The 25,800-nt window shown below is 35.9% G+C and overlaps 1 protein-coding gene and 1 non-coding gene across 2 annotated transcripts; both read right to left on the minus strand.

Annotated features, from left to right (window-relative positions):
- Window positions 1–10,248: 10,248 nt before the first annotated feature.
- On the minus strand, window positions 10,249–25,723 carry Tmx1 (thioredoxin related transmembrane protein 1). Its single transcript, XM_005322855.5, has 8 exons — window positions 25,485–25,723; window positions 22,428–22,543; window positions 21,734–21,779; window positions 19,708–19,836; window positions 17,160–17,205; window positions 16,974–17,075; window positions 16,811–16,877; window positions 10,249–13,040 (listed from the first exon to the last, which is right to left on the minus strand). Exons 1-8 carry the CDS (start codon window positions 25,634–25,636, stop codon window positions 12,862–12,864), a joined length of 837 nt encoding a protein of 278 aa, XP_005322912.2. The 5' UTR covers window positions 25,637–25,723; the 3' UTR covers window positions 10,249–12,861.
- Window positions 22,161–22,298, minus strand: LOC120887024 (small nucleolar RNA SNORA70). The gene has a single exon (XR_005730195.1). It is a non-coding gene; the product is annotated as a small nucleolar RNA SNORA70 (small nucleolar RNA).
- Window positions 25,724–25,800: the final 77 nt, after the last annotated feature.

The raw sequence follows: 25,800 nt of genomic DNA on the forward strand, positions 1-25,800 counted from the left end.
CAATAGTAACAAAAACAGCATGGTACTGGTACCAAAACAGGCGGGTGGACCAATGGTACAGAATAGAGGACACAGAAACCAACCCACAAAACTACAACTTTCTTATATTTGATAAAGGGCTAAAAACATGCAATGGAGGAAGGATAGCATCTTCAACAAATGGTGCTGGGAAAACTGGAAATCCATATGCAACAAAATAAAACTGAATCCTTTTCTCTCATCATGCACAAAAGTTAACTCAAAATGGATCAAGGAGCTTGATATCAAATCAGAGACACGGCATCTGATAGAAGAAAAAGTTGGCTACGACCTACATACTGTGGGGTCGGGCTCCAAATTCCTCAATAGGACACCCTTAGCACAAGAGTTAATATCTAGAATTAACAAATGGGACTTACTTAAACTAAAAAGTTTTTTCTCAGCAAAGGAAACAATAAGAGAGGTGAATAGGGAGCCTACATCATGGGAACAAATCTTTACTCCTCACACTTCAGATAGAGCCCTAATATCCAGAGTATATAAAGAACTCAAAAAATTAGACAATAAGATAACAAATAACCCAATCAACAAATGGGCCAAGGACCTGAACAGACACTTCTCAGAGGAGGACATACAATCAATCAACAAGTACATGAAAAAATGCTCACCATCTCTAGCAGTCAGAGAAATGTAAAAAACCACCCTAAGATACCATCTCACTCCAGTAAGATTGGCAGCCATTATGAAGTCAAACAACAACAACAAGTGCTGGCGAGGATGTGGGGAAAAGGGTACACTTGTACATTGTTGGTGGGACTGCAAATTGGTGCAGCCAATTTGGAAAGCAGTATGGAGACTTCTTGGAAAGCTGGGAATGGAACCACCACTTGACCCAGCTATTCCCCTTCTCGGTGTATTCCCTAAAGACCTAAAAAGAGCATGCTACAGGGACACTGCTACATCGATGTTCATAGCAGCACAATTCACAATAGCAAGACTGTGGAATCAACGTAGATGCCCTTCAATAGACAAATGGATAAAAAAATGTGGCATTTATACACAATGGAGTATTACTCTGCATTAAAAAATGACAAAATCATAGAATTTGGAGGGAAATGGATGGCCTTAGAGCAGATTATGCTAAGTGAAGCTAGCCAAGCCCTAAAAGACAAATGCCAAATGTCTTCTTTGATATAAGGAGAGTAACTAAGAACAGACTAGGGAAGAAGAGCACGAGAAGAAGACCAACATTAAACAAGGATGAGAGGTGGGAGGGAAAGGGAGAGAGAAGGGAAATTGCATGGAAATGGAAGGAGACCCTCAGGGTTATACAAAATTACATACAAGAGGAAGTGAGGGGAAAGGGAAAAATAATCCAAGGGTGAGGAATGAATTACAGTAGAGGGGGTAGAGAGAGAAGAGGGGAGGGGAGGGGAGGGGGGATAGTAGAGGAGAGGAAAGGCAGCAGAATACAACAGACATGAGTATGTCAATATGTAAATCAATGGAAGTGTAACTGATGTGATTCTGCAATCTGTATATGGGGTAAAAATGGGAGTTCATAACCCACTTGAATCAAAGTGTGAAATATGATATATCAAGAACTATGTAATGTTTTGAACAACCAACAATAAAAAAATAAAAAATAATAAAATAAAATAGTTAAAAATTTCCCCAAATTAGTGAAAGGTAAAAATTCACAGATTCAAAACTCTTGAATAATCCTAAAAAGCTTAAATAAAGAGATTTACTTCTAGACACTTTAGAAAACAAAGGACAGATCCTAACAGCATCTGAAGGAAAGAAGGCAGATCACATAGGAAGAAGTCAGTTCATAATTGGCTTCTAAACTTCAGAGGATCTGCTCTAGGACAATATTAAATGGGGCCAAAGAGGCCCATGATATAAGAAACAAAGGTGAGCAAAATAAATGAAAAATACATAGGAAAACCTAAACTAATATTAGCTGCATACGGCAACAACAATAATATCTATATTGTGGGGTTAAAATATAATAAACTAAAAAAAATTAATAGCATATGATTTGAAAGATATTTAAAAGTTAATAACTTTAGAATTTGTTAAGTTAAACATGCTTGTTAGAACTTTTATGACAGGAGAGTCGGGGCAGAGCCTCTCACAGCCAGAGGGCAACATTTTGGACTTCTTACCAGCTCTCCAGGCAAACAGCAGATCCTCGGAGGTAAGGACCCAGGCACAGCAGCAGGACTCACCGAAGTAGGGCTTGGAAAATTCACATGCAGCTTAAAAAAATAAAAGAGATCCCATGGAAACTTCCTCAGTTTTCCCAATGGTAATATCTTGCAAAACTATTATAGAATATTGTAGTCCAGACATCAAGAGCCAGAACATTTCTGTTACTGGATTCCTAGGACAGATGCATGACTGGCGATCCAACACATCAGATCTGGCCACTCTTCCAAAAAATTAAACAAACAAACAAACAAAAAGAATTCATCTATGCCCTTATCAACTGAAGGGAGTCTCCTGGCTAGCCCAGCGCTTTCCCTGTTAGAAAGGCTGCATCCTGGCAGATGAGTTGAGCCTTAGTAAAACCTGCAAGACCTCAGGACAGCTGGTGCCAAAGATGAGCAACGAGTTTAACCAAACTGGAAAAAGAAAATGGGCCAAGAAAGAAAAGGAACAGGGGAAGAAAAGAGAAAGTAAAGATTTCAGGGAAGGAATGTGGAAGCTGGAGGGAACACTGTGGTAGGTCACCACTCATCAGCATGTGCCCCCTGGAATGATGATGAATGGAGGGCAGATGCTCTGGGGCTAGATGCAGCTGTTCAAAGCAATATAAACACATGCAATGTCAGCTGGACTGTCAGGGAGAGCAGGGGCTATTTTTCTCCACCTCAGGGACCAGACAACTTCTCCATGAATTACATACCCAGAAAGAGATCAACCTACCAATGTTGCCTAAGAACCGACTGGCCACCTGAGCCCCATGAGGCTTCTCAAGGTGACCCAGGGACTGATCACACACCAAGCTGCCCCCACTACATTTGCCTCCCCCACCTTCCTTGCAGTGACACTACCAATCTGACAATCATGGGCAGGAGGATTCCAATTGAGGATATCTGTCCTTGTGCTCCCACAGATCCCCAACATGAGAGAGGAATGAGGCCAAAGGCCACCTGCTAAGAAGCATCCAGACTTCACTTCCTTACCTCATGCACTGCCTCCTTAAGCCTAGGCAGAGTGTCCACCTGCTGCCCACTCCAAAGAGACTAAAAACAAGGGGGAACACACTATCTTTTAATATTTCTTTTAATTTTTTAAAGTTATAGACACGATACCTTTATTTTTATTCAGTGCTGAGGATTGAACCCAGCACCTCACATGTGCAGGACAAGCACTCTACTGCTGAGCCACAAACCCAGCCCTTTTTAATATATTTTTGTATATGATTTGCCAGTATTTTGTTCAGAATTTTTGCATCTATGTGCATCAGGGATATTAGTCAGAAGTTTTCTTTCCTTGATATGTCTTTGTTTGGTTTTGGTATCAGGATGATATTAGCGTCATAGAATGAGTTTGGAAGAGTTCCCTCTTTTCTATTTCATGGAATAATTTGAGGAGGATTGATATTAGTTCTTCTTTGAAGGCCTGGTAGAATTCAGTTGAGATTCCATCTGGCCCTGGGCTTTTCTTTGTTGTTAGGCTTTTGATAGCATCTTCAATTTTATTGCTTGAAATTGATGTTTAAATTTTCTATGTCCTCCTGATTCAATTTGTACAGGTCATACATCTTTATAAATTTAAGAACATCTTCAAGATTTTCTATTTTATTAGAGTATAAATTTTGAAAATAGTTTATCATCTGTATTCATTAGTGTCTGTTGGGATGTTTTTTCATCTAGAGTTTTAGTGGGTTTTTTCCTCTTGGTTAGCTTGGCTAAGGGTTTATCAATTTTACTTGATTCCTCAAAGAACCAATTTTTTTTTTAATTTTTTGTTTCAATTTAATTGATTTCAGCTCTGATTTTAATTATTTCCTGACTTCTATTGCTTTTGGAGTTGAATTGTTCTTTTTCTAGGGTTTCAAAATGTAATGTTATTTATTTCCTATTCTTTTAATGAATGAGCTCAATGCAATGAATTTTCCTCTGAGTACTGCCTTTATAGTGTTCAAGAGATTGATATGTTGTGTCACTATTCTCATTTATAAAGTAGATTTTTATTTCATCCCTAATTTCTTCTGCTATCCATTGTTCATTCAATAGCAAATTATTTAGTCTCTAGGTGTTCATTTCTTTTTATTTTATTGTTGATTTCTAATTTCATTCCATTATTATCTGACAGAATATAAGGTATTATCTCCATTTTTTTTTATTTGCTAAGAGTTGTTTTGTGGCCTAAGTTATGGTCTATTTTAGAAGAGGATCCTTATGCTGCAAAGGTGTATTTAGACGTTGATGGATAAAATAGTCCATGTCTTTTAAGTCTAAATTATCAATTGTACTTTTTAGTTCTATAGCTTCTTTAGTTTTTGTTTGGAGGATATATCCAGTGGTGAGAAAGGCATGTTAAAGTCACCAAGTATTAATTGTGTTGTGGTCTGTTTGATTCTTGAAATTGAGAAGGAATTATTTGATATAGAGATGCTCTATTGTTTAGGGAATAAATATTTACAATTGTTATCTTATTGGTGTAAAATTTCCTTAAGCAGGATGAAAGGTCCTTCTTTGTGCCTTCTGATTAACTTTGACTTGAAATCCACTTTTTCTGATTTTAGAATAGAAAACCCCTGCTTATGAGATCCACATAGATGTTTTTCCTCACCTTTTTAACTTCTATCTGTGGATATCTTTACCGATGAGGTGAGTCTCTTGGAAAAAAATATATTGTTGGGTATTGGATTTTAACCCAATTTGCTATGTCTTTTGATTAATGAGTTTCAACCACTTACATTCTATGTAATTATTGAGAAATGATTTTTATTCCCTGTCACTTTTTCATTTTAAATTTGAATTAGTTTCTCCTTTGATTGACTATTATTCTAATGTATTTACTCCTTTTGCTGGTTTTCATGTTTCTTTTTCATTCTTCTTCATGAAATATCTTATTAGTATATTTTTAGTGCAGGCTTTCTAGTTGTAAATTCTTTTATCATGAAAGATTTTTATTTCATTAATTCTAAAGCTTAATTCAGAATTAATCAGGATAAATATTCTTGGCTAGAATCCATTTCATTTCAGAGTTTGATATATATTATTCCAAGACCTCCTAGCTTTGAGGGTCTTGAGAAATCTGCTGTAATAAGAACTGGTTTCCTTCTAAATTGTGACCTGTCATTTTTCTCTGGCAGCCTTTAAAATTTATCCTTATTCTGTATGTTAGGCACTTTCATAATAATGTGCCATGGTGTGGGCCTTCTATAACTGTATATTTGGGGTCCTATGTCTCCTGTATATGATTTTCCATTTCATTCTTTAGGTTTGGAGAATTTTCTGATATTATTTCATTGAAAAGACTGCATTCCTTTGGTTTGTAACTCCGAGCCGGGAACCTTTGGGAACACAGTAAGACCACAGGGTAGAAACTCCACAGCCTCAGACCAATACTGTTAGATGGGGAGACACACAAACAACATGAAGAAAAAAAAAATCATACCAAGCAAATCAAGACACTTCAATAACAGAATCCACCTATGCCACAGTGGAAGAAATGTCAGAGAAGGACATTTGAATGTACATAGTTAAACTGATCTGCAAGGCACAGGGGGATTTAAGGAGTGAAATCATGGAGAAACTACAAGAAGTATTTTCAATAGAGATTCTAGGGGCAAGGGGAGTCAAGTAGAAAACCTCAAAATGAAGGAGACAATAAACCAAATTAAAAATTCCATGGAAGGTATCACCAACCGTCTTGACCACGTGGAAGACAATAATGAGTTTCAGGCAAAGACTACAAAATATAATCTTGAAAATAAAGCTGACCATGGAGAAAGTTATTGAGTTTTTTTAAATGGAGGTTCCATTATACAGGTAGAATGGATTAAATCACTGGCATGGGTGACTGAACTCAATCTCCAGCTTCTGTTTTCTTTCAAAGAAGTGAAAGTTTAAGTCCCCACCTTCTAAACACACAGTTGGTTCCTTTGGCAACCAGCCCTCATCCTAGCTGGGATTTTTCAGCCACCACTCATCTCACTAATAAACCAAAAGACATTCACTACTCATTACAGGGATGCCACATGTCTAAGAAGCTCTTGTATTAGGTACCAAGAAAAGATATTATAACAAAAGATGGTTAATCCATTCTACCTGTATAACGAAAGCTCCATAATAAAAGATGGCCCTATCACCCTATCACTAAGGAAATTACATGATTTAGGAATTATCTCAAGAACCAGGGTCAGAAACCAAATATATATATTTCATATTATGCCACAAAGGGGATAACCAAGAATGAAACCATCTGTACCCACGTGGCTTATTGTCCCTGTTATTAGCAACTTTATCATTCAGCCATCTTCATTCATAAGGCATTAGTATTCTAGGAAAATTGCCCATGAAGCTAAAGTTGCAAATAATTTTATTATTCCAGAACTTTCTCATTTATCTGAACACTACTAAACTTACCCTAATCAAAGTAAATATTCCATTCTCAGAACTATAGCTTTGAATAACTATTTAGTTTCAAGATTCACATTAAAACCCTAACCTCAAATTTTTCCTGTCATAAACAATGATCCAAATCAATGCACCTTAAGCCAGGCTCCAAATAATATTACCTTTGTACCTGGATTTCCTAAATTTACTTGAATATAATATATATTTAGTATATTCAAGTAAATATTTATATCACCATAAAGTAATATTAGCAACCAATACCAGTCATCCTTATCCACTTAAAGTTAAGGATCAAAGGTAAAATACTCTTGTATCTCTAAAGCAACATATAGCAAGAGTAAAGTGTTTTCACAACACTTCACATTAAAAATAAGGCAAATTCATAGGAATCATGCAGAATGTTATTAATAAAATAACACAGTACAACCAGCAGAATCAGGGCTTTCTTTGTAACTCAAGATCAGTGGTAAACATAGCTAAATAAAAAAGTACATTCAACATATATTCATTAAGTGCTACATAGTGCCAAGATACTGTGATCTTCATGAACTTGGGCACTTCTTGTTACTGTTTTATAACCAACATTAAAAAAAAAAAATACAGAACCTCAGTATATCCAACTGGTCCTTCTGTTCATAGTGCCAAGCATAAGATTCAAGCAAGCATGCATTAACAAGGAGCTTGAAAAAAACATTTAAAAAAGTAATCATTCTTGACAAGTTTGCAAAATAAGACTTCAAAAATTATTTAAGTTATAATGCAAGTTACAGAGTACTTGGCATTAGGGTTGTTCAACTGGAATCCACTTGCATAAACATTAAATCAACAACCATTCCAGATGACATAAACATACCCCACCATTTCCTTCTTCCTCCCTACAAGGAAAAAATAACAAAGCCTTCTCAGCATCTTCAAACCTGTATTGCTCCCACTCTCAGAAGACTGAAGTTATTGTCTAAGTTATTGTCTAAAATGATACATACATAAGAAATGTGGTCACAATGCATTAAAATCTAAACATACAAGGATTTTAAAAGCTGAACAAGTCTTTTATCCTGATTTCACACAGAACAGCTACACTTGAACCCAACACACAATATTTTTGCTTCTCAGATTTCTCTTAATTATGGGACACTAGTGTTATAAATTAAAAACAATTCAAAAAAGTTCCCCAAACTATATTCATTTAACCTTCCATTACCCAGTATGAGTGCAGGACATGTCTGACTTAGCCCATGAGTTAATTTTTTTCTCCTGATCTTGGAATGACCCAGTGAGATGTAAAGCATGGCTTGAAGTATTCTCAGATAATAAAATAGAAATGAAACTGAACCAGGTTAAGGTAAATCAAGACACCATTGTTCACAAAGTCCAGAGAGGTGATAGCTATATTCACATTTTAGTTTCAAGTAACTGAAGAGTCTTACTCAAAATGATTAGGTAATTAAGTATCTCAAGATGTCCAGAGGTAGGCTGTGCTATGCCAGGGCTTGCTAGCTTTCCTTTTACAAGGTTATTCTGGCTCTGCTCTCCTGCTTATTGGCTTCATCCCCAGGCTACAGGATAGACACAAAATTCTATGTGTCACATTCAGGTAATATCAAATTTCACTATTATCTAAGTTTCATTTTCTTTGCCCCATCCCAGGGCCTTTTTAAGAAGCCCACAATATCTCAAATCTATTGAATATTTCTATTACAGTATCGGTAGCCTGTGTCTTCATAATAGAAACTAAAGCTGGGGCTGGGGATATGGCTCAAGAGGTAGCGCGCTTGCCTGGCATGCGTGCAGAACGGGTTCGATCCTCAGCACCACATACCAACAAAGATGTTGTGTCCGCCGAGAACTAGAAAAAATAAATATTAAAAAGGAAGGAAGGAAGGAAGGAAGGGAGGGAGGGAGGGAGGGAAGGGAGGGAAGGAAGGGAGGGGAGGGAGGGGAGGGAGGGGAGGGAGGGGAGGGAGGGGAGGGAGGGAGGGAGGGAAGGGAGGGAGGGAAGGGAGGGAGGGAGGGAAGGGAGGGAGGGAAGGAAGGGAGGGAGGGAAGGAAGGAAGGGAGGGAAGGAAGGGAGGGAAGGAAGGGAAGGAAGGAAAGGAAGGAAGGAAAAGAAGGAAGAAAGGAAGGAAGAAAGGAAGAAAGGAAGAAAGGAAGGAAGAGACATTAGTTCAGTGATTTAATGGTATGAGAATAAATACAAGCAGAAGATTCAAGACCAGGCTGGGAAGCTTAGCAAGATTCCATGTTTCAAAATAAGGCAAAGGGGCTGGTGATGTAGCTCAGTGGTATAGCACTCTGAGTTTAATTCCCAGTACTACAAAAATAAAATTTCCAAGAAATAAATAATTTCATTCAGGGGAAAAAGAAATACATCCAAAGTTTAAGGGAAGTTTCTTAGGAATGCCCAGGTGGCAATAAGTTGAATCTTCCTAAGTACCTGAGCTATTAAATCCAAGTTCCTAGCATCCTGCCTACTAGTAATATTTTAATGTTTTATTAAAAACACTGAAGTCAGGAACGTTTTAAAGAACACACAAAAGCAACAGTAAAACTGACTTTGCTTAAGTTATTCTTCAAAATGAGGTATATTTTCATTGAATTTAAAATTATGACTTGATTATGTTTTAGATCAATCAAATTTCTTTCATCATTTCTTACATCATCATTTCTCATTTTTTCACTTCCAATACAGAATAAGCTTGAGTTGTAGTAACTATGAAAATAGGTTTGAAAGAAATGTCATGGCTAACTGGGTAGAAAGGAGATATATGCTTATTTCATTAATGGCCAAAATACTATTACCATTTTCAGTAAATGAATGAAACTATTTTTAAATAGAACATTAGACTTATTCATGTATATAACTTCACTTACATACTACCAAACTTCAAACTTACATTGTTGCTCTAGTTTTGTTATTACTTTCTTTCTCTTTTTTTTTTTTTTTGAGAGAGAGAGAGAGAAAGAGAGAGAGAGAATTTTTTTTAATATTTATTTTTTAGTTTTTTTTCGGCAGACACAACATCATTGTTTGTATATGGTGCTGAGGATTGAACCCGGGCTGCACGCATGCCAGGCGAGCATGCTACCACTTGAGCCACAACCCAGCCCTAGTTTTGTTATTTCAAATTTAAAAAGGTGCTTGATATGTAATATCAACTTATCTAAATCTGCAAAATTTTCAATACAAATTTTTAACTTTAGAATTTTTACAAATTCAAAAATGTTTATCTCATCATATTCAAGTCAACTATGCCTTTATGCATTAGCTTGAGGTCACAACTTGAGAAAAAAACTATCAAAAGCATCATTTACTGTAGTAACTTTATGCAGGTAACCACCATCATAAAACTACAAATACTGAATAATTATGGTATTTCTGAATAGCATTTGTTGCTACAGTATGATAGATTTGAGAGAAATATAGATTGCTGAGTTCTCATGCTCTTAGGGAAAGGTCAAGATTTGGAATCAGAACGGGATTCAAATTCTACCTATTTCTACCATATCTGTGAGTCTGTTCTCCCGAAAGACATGTGATAGTTGTTAGGGCTAGCAGAATTAATAAAGAAAAACAAAGCTCCAAAAAGTACTCTTTGTTGGTATGAGTATTTAATTGTTAGTCAATTTCTTTTTAGTAGTGTGAGTAAAATATCTGACAATAATAACATAGAGGAGAAAAAGTTTATTTTCAGGTCAGAGCTTTCAGTCCATCAAGGCCAAATCCATTGCTCTAGGCATAAAGTCAGGTGAAATGCCATGACAGAAGAAAGCATCTCAGGACATGGTGGCATAGAAGCAGAAAGCAAGGGAAGAGCCAGGGGACAAAACACAATCCTCAAAGACTTGCCCCCAGTGACTCAGTTCCTCTAGCCACAGGGCACCTGCCCATAGTTACTACCCAGCACAGTAGTCCTTTCAAATCATTAATCCATCAAATGAATTAATTAACCATTTAAGTTACATCATTCAGAATCTAACCATGACTGTCAGGGTAACACATCTTATCCAAATTATAATACTGATATACACTTGGGAATCTTCTTTAAGACTCTCTTTTTAGTTTTACCAATAAAGACTAGGCAATATGTGGAAGAATAATGCATTTTCTCTAGAGACCAGATTATACGATACTTCAGTGGTAAAGTTGAATGATTATGGAGTGAGCGAGCCAGGATATCATTGGCACTGCACATTACTCATTCCTGAACCACTTGTCAATGACTTCATATAGGTTTTGGAAGCCTGTAGTATCAACAGAAAAGCATTCAGATTTCTACAGTGACAATCTTCAACAACTGAGATCATTTGTTTATGGAAATATCAAGACCCTACCTGTTTGCCTACATTTAGTTTTCTGTCATCACATTTTCTAGTTAAAAATCTGACAATGTGGGCTGGGGATGTGGCTCAAGCAGTAGCATGCTTGCCTGGCATGCGTGTGGCCCGGGTTCGATCCTCAGCACCACATACAAACAAAGATGTTATGTCCACCGAGAACTAAAAAAAATATATATTAAAATTCTCTCTTAAAAAAAAAAATCTGACAATGTCAGATACGAGAATGCTAAAAAAAGAATGATTAAGAAGCATCATTTTCTTCAATCATGTCAAACAACAGAAAAAGAATCCAGCCTTTGATTGCACATATAAAGTACATATATAGCAACGCACAGCAATTCATCTTAAACATTGTTAAATACAAAGAAATTAAGCATACTTTCAAATGTGCAACTAGAAATCATACTGGTCTTCAGGTTTAATGAAGTGCTTAGAAAAATTTATTTTGTGCTTAGAAATTTTTTCTAAGGCATCACAAATTACATATCCAGACCATTCAATGGCAGAATATTTAATATTTGAAGAGAAGCCTTTTAAATAAAACTTGTATACTAAAGATACTGCAAGTCTAATGAATTCACACAGAAAGAGAACCTTAAAACTGACGATTTTACAGAAATAATCTATTACAAAATAGCTGAATTATTCATTCTGAGTATTTATGGGTGTTCCTATTCTTGTTATACAAACCTCTAATAAACCCTCTACTTGATGTAAGGTGAAAACTATGTATTCCTCTTGCTGACTTCCACCTGAGAAACACCACAGAATAGCAGTCAAGAACAACAGAATATGAAGTTTATCTTTTAAAAAGCATTTTAAAAATGTTAAAATTTTAAAACACCAAGCAGAAACTAATTACAAAATCAATTAATTTTCTGAACATAGGACAAAGATACTCTGAAAATATACAGGAGAAGATGTTTTTTCCTGAGTAGAAAGCAAACTTTATTTTATATCAAATTAAGCTTTGCACTTCCCAAGTATAAAATACCAAAGCTTTTCTATCTCAAATGAAAATCAGGAATGTCCACCTTTACATTAATAACAAAAAGAAAAGAGAAAAAGAACAAAATCAAAATATTCAAGACAAGTCTCAACAATAATAATGTAAAATCTGGACTGAATGACTAAAATTTTAAATTATCAATATAGTTCAGTTTGATGGCTTTCTCTTAGTAAACTTCAATTTGAAACAAAAAAGTACTATTTACCAATAGTAAATGTAACAGTGATACTGTTCATATTATCCAATTTGAGATGGCAAATTAAAAAATACAAACCATACAGTGACCAAAGGAACAACAACAAAAAAAGCAATTGACCTTATTAGGAATCAAGAGAACACCTACACTTATAAAAACTCCCTCAATCAGTAGCATATTCTGTATATGATGTGCAGAAAAGTATAATTAAAGCAAGGTAGTTTTTTATTAGTTGCATAATTTTTAAAATGAGGAAATTTTAAACTATATCTCTAAAAGACCACAGAATTATCATTGAAATATGTGTTTCTCAAGACAATGGGCAAAAAGTTCCCACTTATGGGAAATATGTTTGTTCTTTTTCACACAGTGAAACTGAGAAAAATCATACCAAATGAGAAATCTTTTTCTCTAATCTTAAATACCCCAATAATGCAAACTTTGGAAAATGTAATTTTTTCAATTCAGACAAACAGGTTGTTATTAAACAAACATGTACAAATCTTATTGCTTGGCACCAGATTTTTTAAAATTAAACATTAATTAAACAACCATAATGTTCTTAAATCATATTACAAACTTTTATACCTGCTTTTATTTTCTTAATGAAAACTGTTCAATCCAACAATCTGGATTGAACCCTATAATACATAAGCACGTCACAGTTCACATAAAAACAAATGATCAAACTTCAGTTTTTGTTAAAATCATGATATTAAGATATCCACAAAAATTAACTAGGATTTATCAGTGGACAATGATGGACCCACAGAGCGTTGTCTTATGGCATTCTGTGAAAAGTCTTTGTTTGTTCCTTCTTTACTTTCAGCTTCCTCTTCTGAAACATCTTCTTCATCAGCCTCTTGTTCCTCCTCCACTTTTTTCAAAGGTTGAGAAAATTCTGGTAATGACTTTTCTTAAAGACAAGGACCAGAGAAATCAATATACAATAATTCATATGCCTGTGACTGCTTTAGCATTTACTTACATTTGGATTTCCAAAAGGAATAAATTATTAGGAAAACAGTGAAGACTATAAACACTAGTAGAAAAATCCATTTTACATGCCAAATTCTTTCTACTTACCCATCTATTTATAAACTAAACTGAAAGTAATCAATAGGCACTAATACTGTGAATGTGGAAATTTTAAGAAAATATACTGCATTAAATAGATCTTATATTAATTCACTATTAATATTTTGGTATATAAGCATACTAAAACTTCAACACTATCCTGTTCTGGTTCGCGGTGGGGGGGGGGGGAAATCAATCACAAGTTTACAGTTAAAGATCATATTCTTTATGGGGTTGTGGCTCAGTGGTAGAGCGCTTACCTAGGATGTGTAAGGTGCTGGGTTAGATCCTCAGCACCACATTAAAATAAATAAAATAAAATAAAGGTATTGTGTACAACTAAATATATATTTTTTTTTAAAAAAAATCATATTCTTGTACATTTTGTAGACAAGAATGTGCTTTTTCTTCCAAATGTGCCTTCTCTTCATAATCTTATTAAGGTATAATTACAAACAATAAAATATACACATTTAAGTGTACAGTTAATGAATATTTAAGTATGTACACATACACACTTGCTATTTATTATAGAGCCAATTGCTAGTTAAGCTCAGAGCACACCACATTACTAAGATGAAATTGGGCCTGAGTTTTACTATGTTCACTCATCCTAAACTGCTGAGAATTCTAGGCAACCCAGAACCAGGGGGAGGATTAATAAGTAGAGCAAATAAGTAGAATCCTAGGCAACCCAGAACCAGGGGGAGGATTAATAAGTTGAGCAAGAAATTCCTAATCATAAACAACCTATTATTTGATCTGCCTTTTCTATGCTGGGTTAATAGACCATTGTGTTACATCACATCTTACATGGTTCTAGTAAGTACTACAGTTCATAACAGATGTTTCCACCAAGAATGATATTGTCCCTCAAGGAACAATTTGCAATGTATGGAGATATCTCTAGTTGCCACACTTGGGGAGGGGAGCTAGGCAGGGAAATTAGCAACTACAGAGATACTGTTGAACATCCAACAATGTACAAAAGGTAGTCCATCACAATTAAAAATCATCTGCTCAAAGTGAGAAACCATGGTTTACAGCAACTCTTCCAAGTAAGCTCTTCACAAGTGGAATGCACCAGGATTTCTCTAAAAGTTAGGTGAGTATGGAAGAAAGTGGGTTTCCTTCCTCCTCCATGATTGTGAGTGATGGCTTTTTTTTTGATCATCTTGTGCTACTTACTACAAAGAACCAAGCTGAGACTGGAACAAGATATGGAGAATTGAACTACTAAGAAACACACAGCATCTTAATAACATCATCTGGGTCCCAAGGATCCAGTCAATTCTGTCCTCGGACTTTCTTGCTACATGACCAATTGGTATACTGAGTGGCTTTTTTTTTCCCCCCTGAGCAACTCAAAATCTTAGACAAAAACACTTACACTGGAAAACAACTCAAATCACGTGGCATTCTCTAGAAGGGGCATCATCACATTAAAGTCTAGATTAATATTTATCAATTATCTCACTAAAGGAAAACAAATTACCTAAGCCTATGCACAGTGAAGATTAAGCACTTATTATGCATCATCAGGATAATGTATCACAGACCTATCTTTTTAAATGATTTGAAAAGATATTTAGAAAACCCATTACTTTATACTTTTCAATCTCTCCAGATTAAAATATATTTTAAGGCATAAGTTTTTCTAATAACTTTTTACTATGGACATTAGTAGAAAAAAAAACTTAAATAGTTTATTTTCCTTGTAACTTCCTAAAAGTATCATCTCTGCCATTTCCTTTGGTTCATCTCAGAAAATTTTTAAAATTACCCTTATTCAGTATACTGTCCTCTTGAGAACACTTACCTCCTTAAATGTATACCAAGTACATATCTCACAGTTTATTCCATAGAGGGGAGCCTACCAGAGTCACTATTTTTTTTAAAGAGTTTGTATGACAATATAAGTTCTTTCATGGGGCAAGGACCTACACAGCTTTCTATTGGTAGCCATTTTCTGCAAGACAGAATTTTTTAAAGAGTAGTCTTCAGACCAGCAGCATTAACTTCTCCTAGAATTTATCAGAAATACAAATTCCCAGCTTCATCACAGAACTTGATTCCAAAACCCAGGGCAGGGACCAACAATCTTTTTAAACAAGGTCTCCCGGTGAGTACATGCCCTCACGTTTTCTCCAATTGATAAAACAACTCTGACTCCAATATTTATGGTCCCAGATACAAAAATTAATCTATGCAGACTACCAGAGTAGTCAGCAGATGACTTTGATGGAGATGAGAATCTGGCAACTGTCCCAAAAATGATTCAGTCTACGTAATATGATTCAGCATGAACTTTGGTACATTTATGGGATCTAAGGTCAGTTGCACACCCTATCTACCTATAGATTTTCTAACAGCTGTCAGAATAAAAATAGAGAATAGTAATCAATAAAACTAATAATAGAATTGGTGAATGAACATATTTATTCATTTCACTTCCAAAACCTTAAACCTGACAATGAATTTATCTTTAAATCTGTGCTTAACATTTCCCCCTGCAGATCAGTAGTCCCTGGCAGATAAAATTATTATTTCTTCCATAACTGCCCCTTTCACTGTCAATACAACTATGTACAAAGGATAGGTACATCACTGTAAATGAAATACCCACTGATTTCATTTCAGGAGTTTTGACCTCAATAAATCCTAGTCAAAAAGGCAGCAACATGCAGGCAATACCATGATGGTCACAAGTTTGATTTAAGTCTGCACTCACCTCTGTCATTTCTGTGTAACTTTGGGGGAAATCCTTCATCTCTCTGAACCTTATTTTCCTCAACCAAAAAATGGGAACCATATCACCTGAACAGTCAACTACAAAGTTGCTGAAAAGCCAATAGATAACAAAGTCCAAGTTCTTTACTAACTGAAAGTATGAGGGCTTCGACCACCAGCAAAATTTTCCAAGATCAAAAATAAAAGATTAAGAAGTATTTGTATTACAACAGGCAGCAAGAAATACTTTGAATAATATAAGTTCATTTTACAATATAGTTCGGGTCAATGCCCATCCAAATCGGCTACAGGAATTGCATTTTCCAATATTCTACCAAAAGAATGAAATTTGGCTGAAACAAAGAAAAATCTTCAAATATGGTCACTATCGTAATGAATGACTTTAAGAGTGAAGTATACTCAACTAAAAATTGAATTTGGACTCAGGTATACTGAAATAGATCCATGAGTAACATGAAGTATTCAAATACACTGACATCAGATCAATGTCATTAAATAGCTACAAGCTAAATGCAATGTTGAAATTCTCTCTGAGTCAAGAAAATAACAATGTTCTAAATCACACTGGGCTACCATTCTCACATGAAGTACATATTTCCTCCCCCTTCATTTATACCACAACTGATAGAGACCACTTAGGAACTTAGGGACCAAACTTAGGAACCAAAGCTGACGAGGAACCTATTAAGTGTGTAATTGTGTTTACAGGAACAAATAGAATTATAGTGAATACAAATATAAACATTTTAGGGCTGGGGATGTAGCTCAGAGGTAAAGAGTGTTTATTAGCATGTGCTAGGCCCTGGATTTGCACAGCAAAAAACAAACAAACAAAAAAAAATGTTAAAATATACTTACTTAAAGGGTATGGCTGTGGTTTGCGCCGTTTTGAAGGACAAAGGCAATCTGCCACAAATATCATACACTGTAAAAATAAACAGAATCATAACATAATACAACTAATGCAAATGTATCATTTTAAAATATTTTCTTTTTAGTGCTCTAAAAATGAAGTACTCACAAGTCCTAATAACAGTCCTGAAAGCAGAGTTGCTAAAGCAAAAAGTGTGTAAGATCCCCAAACTGGTAACCCAAGGTCTTCAATAAAATAGTTGTGGCAAGTCTGAAATCAAAAGAAAAAAAAATGAACTAAAAATTGTTTGTTTAAAAACATGACAGTTTACAATAGAAATATTTTAATACATACCCTGATGTACATAGATAGCCGAAAGAGTGCTGACATACTACTCATCCTAAAATTTAAAAAAAGAGATTCGAAAACTGAGTAAGATATACAACATTGTCTATATTTTCTATTTCTACTCCATAATTTCCCAACAACAGATATTACTGCTACTGTAAAGTAATCACTCACTCTCTTTGTGACTGTAATAAGGTTTTTTGCTCAGAAAAAGTAAGTTTCTAAACTGCTGTCATCATCTAATCATCTCATAAACAAAATACTTGGTAATTTTTTTTTTCTTTTTACAGTTTTGATGATGGCTTTTACTTTTCCTTTTTTCTTCCCCCAGCATTAGGGATTAAACCTAGGGCCTTGCATATCCCTAGGTAATAAGCACTCTAATGCTGCACTACATCCCCTATCCCTTTTTCTTTTGAGACAGGGTCTCACTAAACTGCTGAGGCTGGTCCCAAACTTGTGATCCTCCTGTCTTAGCCTCCCAAGTAGCTGGGATTACAGGTGTGCACAATTGCTTCCAGTTCAATATTCACTTTTAACTTTCATCTGATGGTTTCTCAAAATACTGACCAACTGACTCTGAGCTCTATTAAATCAGATGGAAATGGCAATTCTTATTCACCCTTAAAATACTTCAAAACATGAGCATAGAACAACTGGGAACACTTGATAAAATGATTTTTCCCAGTTAAAAATCACCTCTCCAGGGATGTAACACAGTGGCAGACTACTTGCCCAGCATGTACAAGACCCCAGATTTTATCCCCAGCACCTCCAAAACAAAATTACTTCTCTTATTATATCAAAAATTAAAATTTATAATAGCACAGTTTGACAACTTCCAATGATACATAAATGACTATGTAAGAAATAAATCATCATAAGTAAAAATAACTATTTTTACATAATTAAATGCAGGTAGTTTAGATGGGCAGTTTAAAAAAAAATGCTTCAAAAAGAAGGGTTTGTGGGTTTCCAAAAATATTCCCTCTAGCAAAAAGCAGAAGTTGGTGTTGCCAAGGGCTTTTTCACACACAAGTGAAAGGATGGCTTAATTCAATGCCAATTGAAACTGTCAACCTTACACTTGCAGTGCCCCCTGTACGCAGTCTCCAAATAATAAAGGTACAGCCTACTACCTTTAGGATTCAACAGAAACTTACAAACAACTACTTTTTCTACTAGAAAAAGGTAAGATTCACTTAAGAAGTTTAAAGAACAAAAATCAGTTACTAAGTTCCACTGTTTAACAGGCCAAGTGGGAAGCTAGGTATAGCAGTGCAGGCCTATAACCCCAGAGACTTGGGAGGCCAAGACAGGAGGATCACAAGTTCGAGGCCAACTTCAGCAACTTAGCAAGACCCAGTCTCAAAATAAAAACAAAATTAGTTGGGGATTAGCTTAGTGGCAGACAGCCCCTGGGTTTAATCCCCAATATGGGTGGAAAAAAAGACAAGCACAAATAACAAGGAGCTAAAATTTCTGTGTGACCTCACGGTTGTCTGCACTAATTAAACTATATCAGGAATACTAGGTTCCATAATTGCACTGGACATGGTGGTTCAGTGAGAAGTTCTGACAACTAAAGAATAATCTGGCCAGGTGTCATGGTACACGCCTATAATTCCAGCAGCTCAGGAAGCTGTCAGGAGGATCTTGAGTTCAAAGCCAGCCTCAGCAAAAAGCATGGTGCTAAGCAACTCAGTGAGACTATCTCTAAATAAAATACAGAATAGGGGTGGGGATGTGACTCAGTGTGGCTGAATGCCCCTGAGTTCAATCCTCAATAGCACCCCCTACCAAAAAAGAATAATTTGGAAGCACAAAATGAAAAGACACACTTCAATTTCAAAATACTGCTTAGAGTAGACCTTTCCCCCACTCCCAGAACCCAAAGCATTTTTTCTCTGATGGTTGGTGATCCAATACCTCATCTCCCAAGAGCAAGTATGTTGAGGAGACCAGAATAAGAAGAGAACACAAACCTTACCATTCCCAAGTCTCTCAAATGACCAGTGAGGCCTTGTACTCCAAAAATGTAGTAAGAAATATGCTTGCCACTCCCAATCCTAACTATCTCCCAACTAAATTTAAGCTCAGGGATTAATCATACTATTAGTTATTGTTCAAACAACTATTTATACAAATCAGATGGGCAGAATAATCAAATGTAATTAATCACTGTGCATCAAGAAATTTAAAGATAAAATATGCAGGTAAATGTTTGAGTCTTTCAAATTACCACGTCCATTTATACTGTCCAGTCTTTGGGGCACTATTAAGTTTTTAATGACACATATCAATCTAAGCATCTAAAAATATTTCTTAAAAAGGACTAAGCTTAATTTTGCAGAATAGCTCCACCTAGTTTAATAAGCACCAAGTTATTTGTTTGATTTACAAGATCTAAGTAAAAATATCAAATACATAATGAATCTAAATATGCCTTAAGAGTCCAAGAAACAAACTATGTACTTATATTTATTTATATAAAATATAATTATCTCTTCCAATTAATTCTGAAGTAAATAAGAGAAAAATCCCTTGTACTTACAGAATAGAACCTGGACCAAACCACGATGAAACAGGTTCAATATTCTTCCACTCTTTTTCGCTTATAAAGTTGATGAAGTCCTTCTTAGTCCTTGGACCCTGATAGCGCCTAAATTCACCATCTTTACAACTAAAGATCAGGATTAAATATTAGTAGCAAAAGGAAATAAATTTTGTATGTTTCCACTATTTCCTCACCTTATTTTAATCAATCCTAATATTCAAAAGCATTAGCAATGCAGAAGCCGCATATTAAATTATTACTGATGATATCACAGCCCAAATACAATCATAAACCTTAAGATTTTGTTGTTACTCTTCCAAGTATGAAAGTTATTATGAAGCACAGTAAGCAGAAAAATCTTAGAAAATTATTTTTATTTTAAAGGAATTGCCATATAAAAAGTTACTAAAATAGTGCCTAAAACATAAAAATTATTAGCTATTTTTAAACTGTAAGTTTAAAGTTGTTTTTTTGTTTTGTTTGTTTTGGTTTCCCCTGGTACTTTCCATCATGGTCATCATTTCTGCCATCCTGTTTTAAATTACAGAGAGCATCTGGGACAGTGCTTTCCTCCCAGGAACTTCAGTGATTCTACTTAAAGGCAATTTTGCACTGGTCCTTCCATCTACATCCTCCTTCCCATTCCCAATGTATGTATGGTATTCTGTCAAATAGTCCTAAACGTTCTCCAGTCTTAATGCATCCTCAAGTGCAAAAACTCAATAGTTCCCCACTACCTACCACAGGGTTAAGAGATTCTTCATCCATCCAGATAAAAAGACCACAAGGAAGCTCCCACTCAAAATCACAAAAGTTTTAATAGAAAGCAAACTGTTCTTTGAAGGATGGGTAAGATTGCAACAGGCAGAAATTAGAGAAAAAAGGCAAGGTAAATGCCATGGCTAAGAGAAAAAGGGCAGGAAATTCCAGACCAGTTCAGGGGTATTGAGAAGTAAAAAAGAAATAGGAATATTGATTATAGCCAATTAAGGGGTATGTGAGGAAAAGAAATGAGTGAAAAGGGAGGGACAGAAGTACTTATGAGATGCAGAAGAAAAGAAATTTAAATAGATACAAAGGAAGGATGGCTGACTTTAAAAAAAAAAAGTTTAAAAAAAATGGACAAGGAAAAACAAGATATAGACATACACAAGGAACTTCCCATTTGTTTTTCTATTGTTGTTCCTTTTTGCAGAACTGGGGATTGAACCCAGGGGTGCTCTACTACTTACTACATCTCTAACCCTTTTTATTTTTATATCGGGATAGGGTCTTGCAAAATGCTGATTCTTCTGTCTTAGTCTCCTGAGTCACGGGGATTATAAGCATGCACCACCACACCCAACAGAATTGCCACCTTGTCTTCGAAATTTTAAATGAGAAGTACCTCTTAATATTTAGCCGACCACCTAGACGACATTAAGGTACAGAGTAGGTAGATTTGAGATTTCCCATCTCCAGATTAGAATATCAATAAAATCAAACTAAAAGACCTGATATTGCAGACTACACTGTCTTGTTCCTTCTGACTTAACACTACCCCATCACCCACTACTTTCCCCCAAAGTTTAGCTACTTTTTTAAAATAACACACTCCTGTTTATGAGAACGTCCACGGAATGAAATGCTTACCCTGCACTCTTGACAATTCTACTTCCAAGATTTCATTTAAACCCCGTGTTCTCCAAGAACTGCTTCAGCAAACAGCAAGTTCTCCCTTTCACCCTATTTCCCAAAGGATTTACTAGCACTCTGGTCTCACAATCATTTCCTATGCTGAACAGGATCACAAAATTTCACATGAGCATCATGTTCCAAACAATTCCAAATCTCTAACAAGGGCTGCTTCATGGATCATTTGTCTGTCTAAAGGAACTTAGGGTATGATAAAAGCAAAATGAGCTAAAATACTTGCTGAATAAGATTACCTCAGCTCTTTAAAAATGATCCAAGAGAGAGGCCTACTATTCTGATTACACTATGATACATCCTTCTCAATAACTGAGAATCTTCAAATACTTACTGATAAATAGTAGGAAGAGCAGTTATGATAAACCGTCCACTCAGTCCTACAAATGATAAAGAACATACAGCGGGTTTTATATTGGACAATCACTAAGTATAAGGTGACTCTAAATTATTTAAATACTATTATGAATATGGAAATCATGCCTAATATAAATTATAAACTTAAAGCAACTAACAGCCCACATTCTCAAATCATATGTATTAAATCTGAAATTCAATTTTAGAGTCAAATCAAAGAATGTGACTTTGACTTTGAAAGAAACATGCCCTTATTTTGAAGCTTGGTAAATTGCAAATGATGACTTGGCCAATATCTACTTGGACCACGGTGTTCTAAGACTTCTCAAAGGAATCTTACATGCTAGTAGAATGGAACACAAAAAAGATAAGAGAAAATTATATGGGCAGGAATAGGGAGAGAAAGATATCTCAAAAATCCCTTAGAGCAACAAACAAGGAATGAGTTGTACACACAACCAGTCAATCTGCTTTTTGCAATCACTACATGCTGAGCCCCCAACAGAGAGACGATAAGTCAAGTGGGTTTTAACTAGCTGTGGACTAATTTAACTAGATGCAGAACATTGTTTTCAAAATGTAATGAAAGGTTAAGAGCATCCAATGTGGAAAATAGAATAGATTTCAACACAAGTGGCAAAAAAAAACAAAACCAACCAGACTTACTGTACCTGTCTGCTCTGTGACATCTACTTTTGCAACATTAACCTCAAGATCTTCTCCCCATTCAGCAAAACTTTCCCATTCTGGTTGAAGATTTTGACAAGCAGGACACCACGGTGCATAACTAAAATATAGTGTAAAAACAAAAATTTAAGTGCTCTCATGATCACTCATCTTTGGATTGAAAAAAATTATGAAAAATACTTTAAACATAAAATTCATGAAGAATATTTTATACTAAAAACTGAAAATAACAAAGTAGTTAATTTTATGCATATGAAAACAGCTCTGTGGGCCTAACAATCTGGATACTAAAAAATATGAATTAAGGATCATAACCATCCATAATAAAGCAACCCTGAGAATAAATTTTTAAAGACACAAGGGCTTTTTCACATGAATAACAACTCTTTAAAAACCCTTGGATTTTTCTACTACAATATAGCCACCAGAAAGCTAGAGACTTTTTTTTTTTTAAGTTTACCATTTTAACAATTTTATAGTGCAGAGTCAAATGCAAGGTGTTGGAAAAATAGAAAGTACTTTGGGCTATGGTGAATGAGGAAACACAAGTTCCAACTTAAGGCAACTACTACTACTATGCAGCAGGATTGTCAGAGAGAGAGCTATTCCAGGAAGAAAGGCTATTCATATTAAAAGGAGCTAGACAACCTGTGTTTTTATGTAAAAATATTATTTCAAAACCTAATCCCCAAATACTAAGCAGACTAAGCAAATATTTTTTGGCCACCAGTTTTCCAAGACCCTGGTTTTACAAATTCTATGGCCAACCATAATAGCATTTTAATGGCATTCATAATCTTCCCAGATCCTAATTTCTTCCTAGAATTTTTCTTTTCTACTTTATTGTAGATTGCAATTTGCCTCAGCTTATGGAACCAGAACAAATGAAGCCTATACATGTTTAAAAACAAAAATACAGTTTCTGTATTCATGTTTTCTTGATTGTTTTAGGAAAAATTCCCAAAATAGGCACTGTAGAATAAAACAAACTAGTATTTTTTATATATATATATATATATATATATATATATATATCAAACTCCTTAACAGTAAGTTATAATGAAAACGTCTCCATAACAACTTCTGATCAGAAATAGAGTAAATGAAAATAATTTACTTGTAATTAAAAGCAGACTATTGAATCCTATTTATTTATTTATTTATTTTGGTACCAAGGACTGAACCTAGGGGCACTCAACCACTGGGCCACATCCCCAGCCTTTCCTTATTTTGAGACAATGTCTCACTAGGTTGCTGAGGCTAACTTGTGATCTTCTTGCTTCAGTCTCTTGAGGGGCTAGGATGACAGGTGCGTGACACCTTGTCCAGCAATCCTTTCTTTTTTCCAATGTGTTGCATCCTGTGTTTTTTTACAGACTTCTTGAACCTTAGGATCTTTAGCTAAGGATAAAGAAGGAAAACACTATCCTATAATTTCTAATAGATGCTCTAATTTGAATTTAGCTCATCATCAATGAATTTGTTCATTATTTTCTCCTTAATACCTCTTCTGATGTTATATTTAGTTAGACCAAATGAATTAAAAATGTCCTGAAGTAATATTTGACTGTATTTTGCATATAAACTCATAATCACTACTGCTTAACATATTGTTTAACATTAAATATTTTACAGGCCCAAATCTAAAACAAGCTACTGATGGAAAAAACAAATGCTGCCATTGGTTATACTTCCTCTCCTCCACAGCTTCAACAGTGCCTGATAACTCCTTCAACCATGTTGCAGATTATATGCATACTAAATACTTTCCCTATCTTATTTTTGTTCTTATTTTTTACAATTCAAAAGTTACTGACTCTGTCTTCTCCAATGTCCTTTCCAGATGTCCACCCCTACTTGTCTCCTTAACGCTTCATCCATGATCCAGGAAAATATCTGAGCCTTGTTAAAGAAGCAGGTGTTCTAACAATTACTGCATGTTTTTGGAGGCCCAAAGAAAGCCAGTATAGCAATATCTGGACAGGCCAATTAAGGTTCTTAGGCATCTGTTTCTCATCTGTATAATTAAGGTACTTAGGCATCTGTTTCTCATCTGTATAATAATAATAATAATAATAACTATCATTAGGAAATTAAATATGATAATGTATTTAAAAGTGCTTAGTAGTGTCCAGTATACAGTCAATATTCAAACAATAATGATGCTTTGGGCCAGAATTAGTTATACCACTGAAACCATATTACCATCATCAAAAAATTTAGCATCTAAAACAAAGACAGTTATTTCCTACAGCAGCAGAAAGGACTTGAAAGTAGAACCACCACACAAGACACATGAATTCGTTCAAACTACCACAAGCTAGCGCTCTTAAAAGAGTTTATAATAATCCCAGTAGTAATTTTATCTTTTAATGCAATATCACTTACAAAGGTCTAGGAGTAACAATTCAAGGATTCTCTACATTTCGAATGCACAATGAAAAAAATGACTTGCAGAAAGAGAATGTGTGAAGGAAGGCACAAATATTTTAAAATAACCTTATTTCAACTTAGCATATGAAACAAAAGTCCCAAATTCCAACACACAAATGGATAATTCTTGAGGATAAACAAAAAGCCAGAGATTGTGCTCAATATCCTCTTCTGCGAAGCTTAGCGAAAATAAGTCTGAATGCCCATCTGTAAAGGATCATTCTAAAACAATATTATACGGGAACAAGTCTGAGGCCACCTCCACCCCATCCCATCCGAATTCCAATCTCAAAGCCAGGAAGAAAAGTTGAGAGACAACTCGATACAGCACAAGTCCTTCGGCGCACCACAGCACTAGAAAAGAAACACGGGAGAAGAGCGCAGAAGAAACTTAATATTCCCAGGTAGGAAACCAGGAGGAGTGCGACCAAGTCGGCGGCAGCTCCCGGGAGGAGCTGGGGATCCTGAGGAGTTGGGGCGCCCACTCGGCGACTAGAAGGCGAAGTCCGGGGAAAGCTGCGGCCTGCCTGAGGAAGAAGGAATGAGGTCGGGTGTGCGGGATCCGAGGGACCCCGGCCGGCGTCGCGGGACAAACGCTCCACACTCACAATTCTATCATCCACTCTCCTTCCAGCAACTCCCTCCAGTTCTCGTCGGTGATGACACGCACGTCACTCCGCCGCCCGTGGATCCACGGAAGCCCCCAAAGCAACAGCACCAACACTGTCAGAGGAACCACGAGACGCCCTGAGGGCGCCATGACCGCCTCTCGCCCACCCCTCGGACAGCTCCGCAGCCCCGCCTCCCCGCAGCAGTTCCCACTTCCGCTCTGGCCGGCAGCTCCGCTCCTGCGCACGGCGGCGCGGCGAAGCGCGCGAGCCCAGGGCATACTCACTGCGCATGACCAGTTCTCCTGGTGGGTGG

This window comes from Ictidomys tridecemlineatus, chromosome 5, assembly GCF_052094955.1.
Source record: "Ictidomys tridecemlineatus isolate mIctTri1 chromosome 5, mIctTri1.hap1, whole genome shotgun sequence".
NCBI classification, from domain to species: Eukaryota; Metazoa; Chordata; class Mammalia; order Rodentia; family Sciuridae; genus Ictidomys; species Ictidomys tridecemlineatus.

What these genes read in the sequence shown, in the direction of transcription:
- Tmx1 (XM_005322855.5), bottom strand. Translation starts at nt 25,636, where the DNA reads ATGGCGCCCTCAGGGCGTCTCGTGGTTCCTCTGACAGTGTTGGTGCTG. An exon ending in GCTCTTCCTACTATTTATCA is followed by an intron (nt 19,837 to 21,733) that starts GTAAGTATTTGA and finishes CCTGATCTTTAG; the next exon opens with TTGTAAAGATGGTGAATTTA. An exon ending in CAGGACTGTTATTAGGACTT is followed by an intron (nt 16,878 to 16,973) that starts GTGAGTACTTCA and finishes TTATTTTTACAG; the next exon opens with TGTATGATATTTGTGGCAGA.